The sequence below is a fragment of the Punctularia strigosozonata genome, assembly GCF_000264995.1.
Source record: "Punctularia strigosozonata HHB-11173 SS5 unplaced genomic scaffold PUNSTscaffold_1, whole genome shotgun sequence".
Classification (NCBI taxonomy): domain Eukaryota; kingdom Fungi; phylum Basidiomycota; class Agaricomycetes; order Corticiales; family Punctulariaceae; genus Punctularia; species Punctularia strigosozonata.
Window position 1 is genome coordinate 2,773,618 of NW_006767433.1, and position 13,345 is coordinate 2,786,962.

A 13,345-nucleotide genomic window follows, 5' to 3' on the forward strand; every position below is an offset into this window, starting at 1 on the left:
ATGGCTCTCAAAGTCGCTCGTCTCACGCGCGGACTTGCTACTGTAGCGGGGGGCCACTCACGTCCACCTCTCAGCGGCCTCACTGCGAACGCCCGGGCTCGGGCGGAACAGCTATCTTCTGAATGGAAAGGAACTAATGCATCCGGAGGGAATACGAAGAATTATATAGGGGGGCAATTCGTCGAGAGTTCGACTCAGGACTGGATCGAGGTCCTGGATCCTGTGCGTCAATATCAACTCCGAAGGGCGCTGTTTCTGACCCCAAGATCATACCTGGCAGTCGACGCAGACGTTGTTGACACGCGTAAATACAACCTTTATGGGTGAAAGTACTGGGATCGATTTTTGAATAGGTTCCCGAGACTACTTCGTCGGAATTTCAGCAAGCGGTCGCGGCTGCCTCTGACGCGTTTAAGACATGGAGTCGGACGAGTGTCCTGACTCGCCAGAAGTTTGCCATGGAGTACGCTTCAGGTCTGTATCCGAGTTGAGGAGCCGTAGTGACTGTGCAAACTAGGCTCCAGCACCTCATACGGAAGAACGCGGATGCGCTGGCGAATAGCATCGTTCTTGAACAAGGGAAGACATTTCAAGGTATGGCTCCAACGTTTTCATGTGTTGGTCTTGTTTGCATATCATTCGTTTCAGATGCACATGGTGACGTGCTCAGGGGTCTCCAAGTCGTCGAAACCGCTTGTGGAATAACGTCGAGCATAATGGGGAGCAAGTTGGAAGGTGCTTCATGGTTGCGCGGAGCTCGCGGACAACTCCCTGAACTTGTGTCGCAGTGAGCAAGGACATGGATACTGAAACCCGAAGAGTGCCACTAGGTGTCTGTGCTAGGTCAGCCATGATTGCCGACACTCCGCGGACTTCGTCTGACTACCGTGACGTTTAGCGTAGCACCCTTCAACTTTCCCGCGTACGCGTTCATCCAACGCGATGGTGATCTCCATTGCTGATTAGTCTCAGTATGATACCTCTATGGACCATACCGGTTGCATGCACAACAGGCAACACACTCGTCTTGAAACCATCTGAACGTGATCCCGGTGCTGCCATGATCATTGCGGAACTTTGCGAACGGGCGGGTAAGATATTTCTCGGTATATCATGACTGAGATTAACACGCATATCCAGGACTTCCACCCGGTGTTCTTAACATTGTTCACGGAACTATACCTACTGTCAATTCCATCTGCGATCATCCTGCCATCAAGGCGATCAGCTTTGTTGGGGGTGATCGTGCAGGAAAGCATATATATGACCGGTAAGAGCTCTGTATTCTCGCTGTCGAGTTTGCATGACGGTTGGCACTCAGGGGCACTCAAAACGGGAAGCGGGTTCAGGTGATCACCTTTCCTTTGTGGAGGCTATAGATTCGAGTTCACTCAGTACTTATGGGCATGCGGAACCGCAGGCGAACCTCGGTGCCAAGAACCATGCTGTGATCATGCCGGACGGTAAGTGCGAGATCTCAACGTCGACACTTCAACGTACCTAAGGTGGCTATCAATTAGCAAACAAGAACCTCGCGCTTAACTCTATCATTGGCGCTGCATTCGGAGGTTCGTTACCAACAACAATAACTACGAATATGAAGCAGCAAGAATGACGACCTGTTCGGATATAGCGGCTGGCCAGCGTTGCATGGCAATCTCTGTTGCAATTCTCGTCGGTACCGCTCAATCCTGGCTTCCCGAACTTGTGGATCGTGCATCGAAGCTGAATGTCAACGGCGGTTTTGAGAAAGACGCCGATCTGTAAGCGAATCAACATAATCAACACCTTACGCTGATCACGATCGATTCAGCGGACCATTGATATCACCCGCCGCAAAGAAGCGCGTTACTGAGATCATCGCGTCCTCAGAGGAGGAGGGTGGTCGCATTCATCTTGACGGTCGAGGCATCAATGTTCCCGGTTATCCGAATGGCAATTTTGTGGGGCCAACTGTTATCGAAGCAGTGACAGATATGAGATGCTACCGGTTAGCAGGATCAGTTCAATAACGCCTCTTGATTATGACCGTCTCAAATAGAGAGGAAATCTTCGGACCCGTCCTTGTCGTTCTTACTGCCGACACCCTAGATGATGCGATTGCCATCGTCAATGCGAACAAGTATGGCAATGGAACCGCGATCTTTACCCAGTCAGGAGCGACAGCCCGGAAGTACGAACGAGAAATTGAAGTAGGACAAATCGGTGCGCTCCTTTGAAAGCTCCTGTTTGGTGAACCTAACGTGGAGTCTCCAGGGATCAACGTCCCGATACCCGTCCCTTTACCCATGTTCGGCTGGAGTGGCAACAAGGTGCGAAGAAGCGTCACTACACTATGCCACTGCCAGGGATACTGAAACAGCAGCCCTACATCTTAGGCCAGTTTCCTCGGCGACATCGCCTTTTACGGCCCTAGGTTGGTCTCGCCTTGCTGCAATCTGTTCTTCTCTCACATACCTGGCCGTGTTACAGTGGAATTAACTTCTATACTCAAACGAAGGCGAGTAAAAAGTCTATCGTGCGCTCTGCTTGTTAGTAATTGCTATCCTAGACCACGACTAGCCTATGGCGAGCTGAGGATGCCACTGGAAACAAGGCATCTGTAGATATGCCTACACATCATTGAGTTCCGGTCCCTACGCCGCCGAATGCTTCCCTCGAACCCTGTGCCAATGTACCCTTCCTCTTATCACGAAGCGTTCGAGCTTCATGGATGTTGTGTACTCCATAGGCCCTTACATCGGGTACATGACCTCGTATGATTCTCATCCGGAACAGATTGCTATGCGAGCGCGTCGCGTTAGTCGTTCTTGAAGAATTGGTCGAGGAAGGCGTTGGAATATCGTATGCACTGCTGGAATACTTGCTCAAATCCGTTCTGCAATTTGCCACTGAGCTCATGACCACGTCGGAATGCTTGGCCCGACTGCTGCTCACCATCCCACCGTAGTACGGGTCAGCGATGGGTTTGCCGTCATCGTATGATCCCCATAGTTTGACATCGGCAGTGGCATGCCCCGGCTTCATGCGAAGCAGATTCTGAAGGTTGCTCTCATCGGATGCCAGTATGTGCGTGAACCTTCTGAAATCCTCGGGTTCCACCTGACGAGCGGAATGCGAGATCGGCACTTTATGCTTGCGGCATGTTTGGACTGTTCTGTAGGGTTCGGTTCGTCTCGTGGTGCAGACCGTCGAGGAATGCTCGACTTGCCGTTCGTCTGGGTCCTCTCCTGCGTGATATGCAGCCGTGCCTGCGGAGTCGACGGTGATGTCGATGCCACGCTCCTTTGCGACATGGCGCAAGACCGCCTCGCCCATCGGTGACCTGCAGATATTGCCGAGGCAGACGACGAGCACAGACACCATGTTTGGACGTAACCACCGCTGAGGTTGAGTGCGGTAGGGTAGATGGCTTGGAACTTGGTCTCGTCGACATCTCCCGCAACCGATAATGATGAATGATTAATGAGTGGCGATGTCACTGCCACTGCAAGTAAGTACGCCTGCTCTTGACGCCGATCCCCGCCTGCCATCCCGCCTCTGAGCCTGACATGGACATCGTCATGCGCACCCAACCACGTTTATCAGGCTCTCGCCGCCGTCCAACCGCACGCGAGCCCCAACGATGGACCGTCCCCCCAACGCGCCCCCGCGCTACAAACATATCCTATCTCAAATCCTAGGCATATTCATATTCACCGTCCTTTCTTTACCGCTCGCAGTGCTACAGGTCCTGCGCTATTGCGTCCCCTCCTGCCGTGTTCATCCAACGTGGTCCCTGAGTCGACATTTGGTCGTGGCGCTTGGACGATCTGCGTTCGCGTGGACCAGCCGCTGGACGTTGCCGCGCCCTCAAGGACCAGCCGCATACGAGAAGAAGGAGATTGTCCACAAGCTCATCGGGAAGGGCACCGAGGTTGACGCAGTCACCGTTGCCGGAGTTCCCGACGCTCTAAGAGTTGGCGACCTGGCGGTGGCGACTGGAACCGTCGGCTCCACCGAGGTTCCGGCTTTCTGGACGTACCAAAGTGGCAAATGGCCAAGAGGCGACGAACTTGCAGCCAACGGGGAGAAAGTGATCCTCTATGTTCCGGGAGGGTTCGTCATTGACACTAACGTACCGGATCCTTGGCTTATCGTCCACAGAACATGGGTCCTTGGCCATCCCATGCTCACCCCATTTCCATACTACCTCAGCCGTGCTGGACATAGGCGCGTTCTATGTGCGTACATTTTCTCTTGTATGGCGTTCAAACTGATTCACATGGGAACGGATCAGCGATAAACCATCGCAAGGCGCTTTCTCCGTCCACAGCCGCTCCAGCGCAATTCCTGGATTTGCTTGCTGGATATATCTATCTCATCCAATTACGTTTCAGGCCTGAAAATATCACTCTGGTTGGCGATAGCTCCGGCGGTCACCTCCTCCTCGGACTGACTCGTTATCTTGCCGAACTTGCGGCCGTCGACGGTGCTGCCCTTACTGGTTCCCCGTCGCGTAACATCGCGTTGCCCGGCGCGGTCATGCTTCTGTCTGTGGGTCTCATCGTTCTGATACACTCGCACGTCCGTACTGAACGTTAGCTATCAGCCCTCCGGTGATTTGTCGCACGCTCCGTACTCCTCAATACCAACGGATTGGTTGTCGCCCTATCTGAACAGAATGGCGTATCCCTCTCTGTCACGACATTATCCCCCAGACGCGCTACGTACCAACCCGTACTTCAGCCCGGCTATCTGCGGCTCATTCAGGTACCTGGCACAACCGCAAAGGGCACGCCATATTGATGATAGACGCGACGGTCAAAATTCGCCAGGCGTTAGTACGGATTCTGTCGCAGGGCATCACTCCCCGGCGGTGCGGGTTTGGATACAGTACGGGGACGTCGAATTATTGGCTCCAGATATCCGGCGCCTGATCGAACGCATGCGAGAAGACGGCGTTCCGTTGGAGGTTGACGAAGTGCCAGGTGGATGTCATTTGGACTCTGGGATCGCGTTCGCCCTCAGAGAACGCGGGCAGGAAAGTAGCTGGACAAGACTTCTAGAAGCAGTGGAGCGTTACTGATGGTTCGGGCAATACTACTGATGCATATATTGTGTACATTACTAGTTCTACCTTCTCTATCTGACGGATGATATGGAAATTTGCCAAAGTTGTGGAACGGCACATCGGATATGCATGGCGCGCGCTGGATTCGCATGTGGATCATGTACTCGGCTACCAAGCGACAGATATCACGCGCATTTCCCCCCGTTCAAAGGCTGCAGATGACCCTCCGGCCTAAATATTCTGGTCAAACTATACTCAATCCGTAGCCCTTCACTCCATCCGGCTTCGCTTCACGTTCCATTTGTGCCCTGAGTCATGGTATTTGCGCTACAATCTGAGCACTTACTGCCGTTTAACCGTCCATGCCTACGCAGTCGGATTCAGCTAGCGATGTCGAGGCTTCGCAAGGCAGCGCTCTTGGGGACCAAGTCAAATCCTTTCTTGCTGGAGGCTTCGGAGGAGTGTGCGCTGTTCTAGTCGGTGCGATGCCTCTGCCGAAAGCTGGGAGCATAGACTGACCTTCAGACCCTTCATTGGGCAGGCCATCCATTCGACCTCACCAAAACGCGCTTACAGACGGCGGGGCCCGGGGTTTACAAGGGGGCTGTCGACGTCGTCAAGCAGACTCTCGCTCGGGATGGTATAACCGGGTATGCGCCTGCAGGCCTCATTATGGAAATAACGCGTTCTGACGAGAAGAACAGACTTTACCGTGGTATCGTCCCTCCGCTTCTGGGAGTCACGCCCATCTTCGCCGTGTCATTCTGGGCCTATGATACCTCCAAGGCGCTCATCTATGCAGTCACCCCGAACCGGACGAGCAAAGAGCTGTCGTTGGGAGAGCTTGCTGCCGCGGGATTCCTATCGGCAGTCCCGACCACGGCCATAACTGCGCCAGTGGAACGGGCGAAGGTTGTCCTACAGGTGCGGTATCCAGATATAAATCTCTCATCATACTGATTGCCATGCTCCACAGGTAGACATAGAGGGTAAATATAAAGGCGTCACAGATGCTATGCGCCATCTATACAAGGAAGGCGGTCTTCGCAGTATATTCCGAGGCACAGGTGCAACGCTAGCTAGGGATGGTCCCGGGAGTGCAGCGTAAGCAAAGCATCTTACGCATTCGCGGTTTCCATGCTCACATGTCTCACAGGTATTTCGCTGCGTATGAAGTCACAAAGAAGGCGCTTACACCTGCAGGTGGATCACCAGCGGACCTGAACCTTCCCGCCGTCATCCTCGCTGGGGGTACCGCAGGAGTGGCCATGTGGGCGATTGCCATTCCTCCGGATGTATGTATCTTGGCGCCCCGGCCTCAGCAGCGACTGACTCTCACTTGCCCTCAGGTTCTCAAATCGCGCCTGCAGTCCGCACCCACGGGTACATACTCTGGCATGATGGATTGTGCGAGAAAGACCATAGCCGTTGACGGCGTAGGAGCCTTATGGAAAGGGTTCGGACCGGCGATGGCTCGGGTACGTCGTCTTTCAGTTGGCGAGGTTGGATGTACTTATGTTAACGGCATTCCAGGCATTCCCTGCAAATGCAGCAACGTTCGTGAGTAGAGGTGGATTTCAAATATCGGCATGACTGACTGAGATCGCCTAGCTGGGGGTCGAAGCAACCAAGAAACTATGGGAGCAATTCTTCTGAGACAAACTCCCGGAGTTCATCGCGGAGACGCTATATCGATCAAGCTCTGGCCCGGGGCATAACAGTTGCAGTTCCGCTTGTCGTTAGATATGATAACTATCCACATAAAGCCCCGTCCAGTGTATACCATCCAACATTGTGCAGACTGCAATCTCACTTCCAGACTGATGGTATCTTACTAATGGTATCATTCCACACACCTAGACGTCCGCGCTCCCAATCTTCCACATACGACAAACCAGCGTTGGCTTTACGGCCTTCCGCCATCTTCAGCCTGACTTCCGCATCGCACCAAAACATTACCCAGTCTTTGTCCATGCGGACATGGCCGGTGCTCCGCTCGAAGTACCATTTGTTGACCGGATTGTCCGCTCGACTGCGCCAAACAAGATCGCGACCCTCGCCTTGCCCCCCTTTGCCTCCGTTAGGATTCGCCGAAAACGGCAGTCCGAGACCATACGATTCGTCGTGCAAAGCGACCCAGAGGAAGTCAACGGTCCCGTCTCCTTGATGACTAGGAAGCACTGCGAATTTATCCAGGTATGCAATGGGAGAGAAGGAAGAAGTCGCTATAGCAGCCTCGTTGGTAACAATAGCCGCGCCAGCGTAATCACCCGCGATGATTGTAAAGTCCATGTCGCGTTCAAGGCGACTCCAGAACGAGTATTCGTTCAACGTACGTTTGAACGACTGTTCGAGCAGGTTCTTCATCTTTGCCTTGTCAATGTCCGAAGCATTCCGCACGACACGTATCGGCAGACCCCGGCGGAGGAGCGTCGGGGTATGTTGCGTAATCCTGCGATTGCCGAGAGCATGTGGAAGGCTGGAGCTTACAGCGGGTTTGTTGGTGATGAGGTTGGCAATGAGAGAGCTGGGAGAGCGGTGGGAGACCATGACTGCGGAGGAAGAAGGCGGCATGTAGGAGAGACATGTGCGAGCCAATGAAAGGTTCGCGAGAGCAGTAGGGTGCGACTTCTTCCATTCCAACGAGAAGGTCTCGTGGATGTATCGGTATTCGGCCGTAGTGTTCACGAGGAGATGCGGCAAGCCCGAACGAGCGTATGAGGGAATGCCGCCTTCACGATTAATGATCATGAGGCGGAGGGGCGTCAAGTTGAGGGAATCTCCCGAAGAAGTCCCCGTAGAGGTGTTATCGCCGTCAGCGCTGCCTATAATAGCAGCTGCTTCCACCATTCCTCTCGCAAGCGCGGCGACCACGTCGTTAGCGTTGATGGGAATAGACCGTACGAACGAATCGAGTGCCATAGGGGGAAGTACCGGGATCTCCCCTGCAAGAAGAGCCGACCGTATACCAATGAGATCCCCTGGTACTGTATGAGCTTCGGGTATATCGAGATCGATGTCGTGGCGTTCGGCCCGATCCTCGTCGCCAGGTTTAGGACCGAGCCTGACTACAGCACTGAGGATGGGTCGTGCCTTAGCACCTTGCTCTTCCAACGCGCGCGTTACGCGCATGGTTTCTTCCATGAGTTGCCCGCGCTCATCATCGTGGCCCCTCTCCAGCTCGCAGTTCTCTACGACGATGACGCTGAGTAAACCAAGCTTTTCGAGATATACAATGCCACGGGCGATGCTCTCCAGCTGCCTGTCTGTAAAGGGACCCTGAACCTTGACGAGCGCCGTTCGGCGATGTATTGGATTTAGTATTGAAGCAATGACGGAGGTCTGAGAATCGTGCTCGCTGGTTGGCGGTGTTGTAGAGCATACGGTTCGGGTGTCCTGGTCCGTAGAGGGACCCCGAACTGTGTTGACCAATCCGAGCTTCTCAGGTTGTATGCGGGGAACGGGCGAGCCGAAAGAGGCGAGATACAGTTTCGCATCTCTTGCAGAGGGATTTGCCCGGAGGATCGAGAGAATGATGTCCTAGCAGGCATTAGTGGATATCCTGAACAAACCACCATGGGCCTAACTCACATTGTCGACAGGCTCTGAATCGTCTGAAGGTTCATTTGGAATAGCTGGCTTGGGTCGAAGATCGCGGATCGTCTGTGCAACAGGGTTCAGGGAGCAGGCTGACGTCTGTACGCGGAGAACGAACGGCATAGAAGGCCTTGAAGGTAGACGCAGTGCGGTCGCGAGGGATGGGATTTGCAACCCGACGTGGTGAGGTGAGGGTGCGGATCATGAGGGGCTAGTATGTGCAGCCTGAGCGACTGTGTTCAGATCCTTTTATGCGAACGAGTCATAGAAGGACAACGTTTCAACAGCCAGAGGCCGCAATCCCGCGCGACAGCGGAGAAATTTCTGCCACAGTCGGTTATCTTATCAGATAAGATGTAAGGTACATCGCCCCTTTCACAGCCAAAGTATTTCATTACAAACTACATTTGTGTAATTTTCTTTATGATGATTTATACTTCATCCTCAGATTGCTGTCCAAACGTGGTTTGCACTTACAATAAAAGTGTAGTAATATATCTAAATATGGTAGGTGACCTTTCATACGTAGACATAATATACTTCTCTATTTCAAGTAAACATCCAATTTTGACGGGGATTTTAACAATTGATATCGATTTTCATAAAGAAAAATGTACAAACGTAGTTTGTAATGAAATACTCTGGCTGTGTTTCGTCAACGACAGCCTTGATGTCACGGCGACCACGGAGGGGACAGCCAAGCTGTGTGCGTTATACAGTCTCATGAGCAGCTGCATATGCCATCTCGTCTCTACTTCGGTCGCTACAACCTATACGGGCACTCGTTTGCTCCGAACATCGTGTAGCGCCCGGGGGCAATCCAGCGCACAACACTAGAATGCAAGAACCTTGAACTGCCTGGTCTATTGGAAGTCATCAACACAGCTGTGTGGTTGGGTGGTAGAACTATTCATGACCTACATTCTGGTGCACGAAGACGAGAGCGTCCTCCGTCAATAGCACGGGTGGAAGCGCGGACGGATTGCCATCGGGGACTAGGGTTGTAGATGATGTCCAGTAAGGTAATCGCGTGATCACAGAGTCCTCAAAGGTATGCATGTCCGATATAATGGTAGGCATTGTCTGGATTGTTGGTGAATCTGTCGTCGGGCCTCAGTATCGGCACCGATTCGATGAGCTAAACAACGCTGTATCTCACCGTATTCTGTGTGATCATGGGACCGAAGGTGGCGACGCTTGAAATTGTAGATCGTGAAAGAGTTGTGGCGTTCAAGACGCCCGCCACGCACGACATACCGCATGCCATGGACGTAGCAGACCCACACGTTCGATTGCAGTTCCGGCATTGGAATCAACCTTGTTCCATCCGGTCCCCACATGGACCATTCTACGGTGCGGCGCTTAGAACGGCTCAGCAACGCGGCGTATGGAATGATAGTAGACAAGGGCAGGAATAACGTGTATCCGTTAGCTTCAAGATCATCTTGGATCCAGAATGAGACGACGAAGAGTCGGTCGCTAGGGTCGACGGTGAAAGGTGGCTGGCGATCGAACGGAGTCGCATACGTAGGGATGACGGGGTCGCTGCGAATGCGTATTTCCACACAGTCCGCGGATTGTATGAGCGGAGGGAGGAACAGGGCAATGTGGTGTTGTAACTCATGCAAGGGTACGGGATTCGCCGATGTTTTGTCGGCCGCTGTCTTGTTCATGTCTAGGATCATGAGGCTGGGTTCCGAATCAATCTGTGGATGCTGGAGAAGCCCCAGGAGGATGTAGGTATCATTGATGAACGAGAATGCACGCAGTTCTGCACCACTTATGCTCTGTTTTCCACATTAGTCAGGCTTTGGCGGCATGCACAACGTGATAGAGACGGATACTGACAAAGTGCATGTTGCCCGTTTTCCAGTTCCAGACTACGAGCTCACTGGGCGATCGCGTTATCCAACTGCCCGAGATGTGCGTATGTACCTATTACTTACCTGGAACCGCGGCGGGGCGCTCGGAACTGGACTGCCACATAATCGCCATAGACAGCTAGCTCATAGGACACGCCAAAGTCCGGTATCACCCCGAGGCGATGTGACACCTTGGACTCTGAGAGGGCGTGAGGATGCTTTTTACCGGTAGACATTGTACGAAAATGGACCCAAACAATCTCTAGCACGGTACTCGACATGCCATCAGCTAGAGCGTAAGATCGTCAATGACCGGCTTACCCCACGTGCACTGCCTCTTCCACAATGATAAGCAGATCTTGTGAGCAATCAATAGTGAAATCGCGTGCCTCGACATCTACGTCGTCGATGCGCCATTCAAGAGTAGATATCCCGCGGGTTGGGGCCGGTAGCCTACTGAACGAAAATGAAGTATGATTCTCTGCCTGGGCCAAAACCCCTGGACATAAAAGGTGAGCATTAGTACACAATTCTAAGTAGCAAAACATACCTCCTTGAAGTTCCCAGGTCATCGGAGCTGGGGACATCGGGATAGCGCACTCTTCATTCCATTTCAATGAATCCCAGGCAGTCTGGTATGCTTGCAACCTTTCCTTACACTGGGCAGCTGTCAGGCCTCCCGAGAAATGGACCATTCCCAGCCGTTTGAGTTCTATCTTGTATTGCACTGCACGAAGCCGTGAGTGGGATAGGGAGCATCTGTACGCAAAATGTGCGCACAAGCTGTAGATCCAGCAATGAGGTCCCTCAGTAATGAACATACGCGGGCGGTCGTAAGCATCGAAGCTACATCCAATTCATGCAATATGTTCGTGACAAGTTCTGCCGGGAGTTCCAAAAAGCCGGGAAACGACGTCATTATGAGCCCCCCGCGTGCGAGATCAACTGATAGAATTTATAGATACACAGCCCTTTAGACGGTCAGATTTGAGAGCAAAATCAAGTTTGTTTCGAGTGCTCGAGTGGCCGGCGCGACGAAGGGACTTGGATATCACGTGATTCTTCAATCGATCAATGACCTCCCGCGCGACGCTTGGTGACATACAACACTCCACGCACTACCTTTGACACAACTAACGATCGACGACCATGGATGAAGAGTACGACGTGCGCCCACGTAGAATTCTCCTCGTGTGCCACTCTGAGATCTTATGCAGGTCATCGTTCTTGGAACGGGATTGACTGAATGCATTCTGTCTGGACTGCTGTCAGTGGAGGGAAAGAAGGTCCTTCATATGGATCGCAATGATTACTATGGAGGTGATAGTGCTAGCTTGAATCTGACACAGGTGAATAAGACTATAGAACCACGCCTCGGCTTGACGATTGACGTGCACGGCGCAGCTCTATCGGAAGTTCAGAGAGGATCAAGCTCCGCCGGCCGACCTTGGGCGCGATCGTGACTACGCCGTGGATCTCGTCCCGAAATTCATCATCGCATCTGGAGAGCTGACGAAGATCCTCGTCCACACGGATGTTACCCGCTACTTGGAATTCAAGCAAATCGCTGGTAGTTTTGTATACCGCGATGGCAAGATCTCCAAGGTTCCAAGCACGGAGATGGAAGCTGTCCGAAGTCCCCTCATGGGTTTGTTTGAGAAGAGGAGAGCCAAGAAATTCTTCGAGTTCTTGCAAGGGTGGAAGGATGACGATCCAGCTACACACCAAGGTACCCAATATGTTGTCGGATGCGTCAGTCTGCGCAGGATTAACATAGTCCTCGTATGATAGGTATCGATCTGGACAGGGACAGTATGAAGACAGTGTATGAGAAGTTTGGCCTGGAGCCTGGAACCCAAGATTTCATTGGCCATGCCATGGCGTTGTACCTGGACGACGAGTGAGTAGTGGATACTCATATTTATTGCGAGATACGAGACTGAGAATTCATAGCTATATTACGAAACCTGCGCGGCCTACATACGATCGCATCGTTCTCTATACTTCGTCAATGGCTCGCTACGGCAAATCGCCGTACATTTACCCGCTTTACGGTTTGGGCGAGCTTCCACAGTCGTTCGCCCGGTTATCAGCTATCTATGGCGGTACCTATATGCTGGACAAGCCGATCGATGAAATTGTCACAGATTCGGATGGCAAATTTGTCGGAGTTCGCAGTGGCCCTGACACCGTCAAGGCCAAGCAGGTCATCGGCGATCCCAGTTATTTCGGTGCCGGTAAAGCGAGCGAAGGCGGCAAGGTACGCGTCCTTGAAGAGGGAAAGGTAGTTCGGGCTATTTGTGTCCTGAAGCATCCGATCCCTGGGACGGAGGACGCAGACAGCTGCCAGATCATCATTCCGCAGAACCAAGTTGGACGGCGCAATGGTAAGGCCGCGGCATTGGCATGCCACGACACGGACTCACGTCGCGACAGACATCTATATTGCTATGGTCTCTTCAACTCACAACGTCTGCGCTAAGGACGTGTACATCGCCATCGTGAGCACCATCGTTGAGACAGACAAACCCGAGCAGGAGATCGCTCCGGCTCTGCAGCTCCTTGGAGGGGTTTATGACAAGTGAGTCCACTGGTTTCTCCGTCTGCAGGTTATGGGCATTGACGCCATCCTAGATTTGTCTCTGTAACATCGCTGTACACGCCAACATCAACGGGAGAGGGTGACAACATTTTCATCACTCGCTCCTATGATGCGACTTCCCACTTCGAGACCGTGGTTGATGACGTCCACAACGTTTGGAAGAGAGTTACGGGCAAAGACCTTGTTCTGAAGAAGAGAGAGGTCGAAGTAGAGCAGTAGGCTCGTGGATCG

The 13,345-nt window shown here is 52.7% G+C and overlaps 7 protein-coding genes across 7 annotated transcripts; 4 read left to right on the forward strand and 3 right to left on the reverse strand.

Moving 5' to 3' along the window:
• On the forward strand, positions 1-2,626 carry PUNSTDRAFT_110221 (methylmalonate-semialdehyde dehydrogenase; the record flags this gene model as incomplete). The annotated part of the gene is made up of 19 exons (XM_007378943.1): positions 1-222; positions 281-304; positions 354-463; positions 518-594; positions 649-735; positions 789-843; positions 899-922; positions 973-1,091; positions 1,141-1,270; positions 1,322-1,349; positions 1,421-1,463; positions 1,521-1,568; positions 1,634-1,763; positions 1,814-1,990; positions 2,042-2,205; positions 2,257-2,312; positions 2,379-2,416; positions 2,473-2,500; positions 2,552-2,626. 19 exons carry the CDS (start codon positions 1-3, stop codon positions 2,624-2,626), a joined length of 1,635 nt encoding a protein of 544 aa, XP_007379005.1.
• A 174-nt stretch (positions 2,627-2,800) lies between these two features.
• Positions 2,801-3,533, reverse strand: PUNSTDRAFT_110222 (phosphotyrosine protein phosphatase; the record flags this gene model as incomplete). The annotated part of the gene is made up of 4 exons (XM_007378944.1): positions 2,801-2,878; positions 2,938-3,157; positions 3,212-3,384; positions 3,531-3,533. The coding sequence occupies 4 exons, from the start codon at positions 3,531-3,533 to the stop codon at positions 2,801-2,803; spliced, it is 474 nt and encodes a 157-aa protein (XP_007379006.1).
• Positions 3,534-3,625: 92 nt separating this feature from the next.
• On the forward strand, positions 3,626-5,148 carry PUNSTDRAFT_140463 (alpha/beta-hydrolase; the record flags this gene model as incomplete). Its single annotated transcript, XM_007378945.1, has 4 exons — positions 3,626-4,098; positions 4,147-4,223; positions 4,280-4,536; positions 4,592-5,148. 4 exons carry the CDS (start codon positions 3,626-3,628, stop codon positions 5,066-5,068), a joined length of 1,284 nt encoding a protein of 427 aa, XP_007379007.1. The 3' UTR covers positions 5,069-5,148.
• A 267-nt stretch (positions 5,149-5,415) lies between these two features.
• On the forward strand, positions 5,416-6,709 carry PUNSTDRAFT_110223 (mitochondrial carrier; the record flags this gene model as incomplete). The annotated part of the gene is made up of 8 exons (XM_007378946.1): positions 5,416-5,533; positions 5,595-5,703; positions 5,758-5,977; positions 6,030-6,157; positions 6,210-6,348; positions 6,403-6,531; positions 6,587-6,613; positions 6,665-6,709. 8 exons carry the CDS (start codon positions 5,416-5,418, stop codon positions 6,707-6,709), a joined length of 915 nt encoding a protein of 304 aa, XP_007379008.1.
• A 153-nt stretch (positions 6,710-6,862) lies between these two features.
• Positions 6,863-8,773, reverse strand: PUNSTDRAFT_110224 (mitochondrial amino-acid acetyltransferase; the record flags this gene model as incomplete). The annotated part of the gene is made up of 2 exons (XM_007378947.1): positions 6,863-8,593; positions 8,645-8,773. The coding sequence occupies 2 exons, from the start codon at positions 8,771-8,773 to the stop codon at positions 6,863-6,865; spliced, it is 1,860 nt and encodes a 619-aa protein (XP_007379009.1).
• A 783-nt stretch (positions 8,774-9,556) lies between these two features.
• On the reverse strand, positions 9,557-11,431 carry PUNSTDRAFT_41419 (uncharacterized protein; the record flags this gene model as incomplete). The annotated part of the gene is made up of 7 exons (XM_007378948.1): positions 9,557-9,750; positions 9,810-10,437; positions 10,499-10,562; positions 10,597-10,785; positions 10,834-11,011; positions 11,063-11,239; positions 11,293-11,431. The coding sequence occupies 7 exons, from the start codon at positions 11,429-11,431 to the stop codon at positions 9,557-9,559; spliced, it is 1,569 nt and encodes a 522-aa protein (XP_007379010.1).
• Positions 11,432-11,661: 230 nt separating this feature from the next.
• On the forward strand, positions 11,662-13,333 carry PUNSTDRAFT_57788 (rab GDP-dissociation inhibitor; the record flags this gene model as incomplete). Its single annotated transcript, XM_007378949.1, has 7 exons — positions 11,662-11,679; positions 11,730-11,861; positions 11,917-12,241; positions 12,304-12,412; positions 12,466-12,899; positions 12,949-13,093; positions 13,147-13,333. 7 exons carry the CDS (start codon positions 11,662-11,664, stop codon positions 13,331-13,333), a joined length of 1,350 nt encoding a protein of 449 aa, XP_007379011.1.
• Between the last annotated feature and the right edge of the window lie 12 nt (positions 13,334-13,345).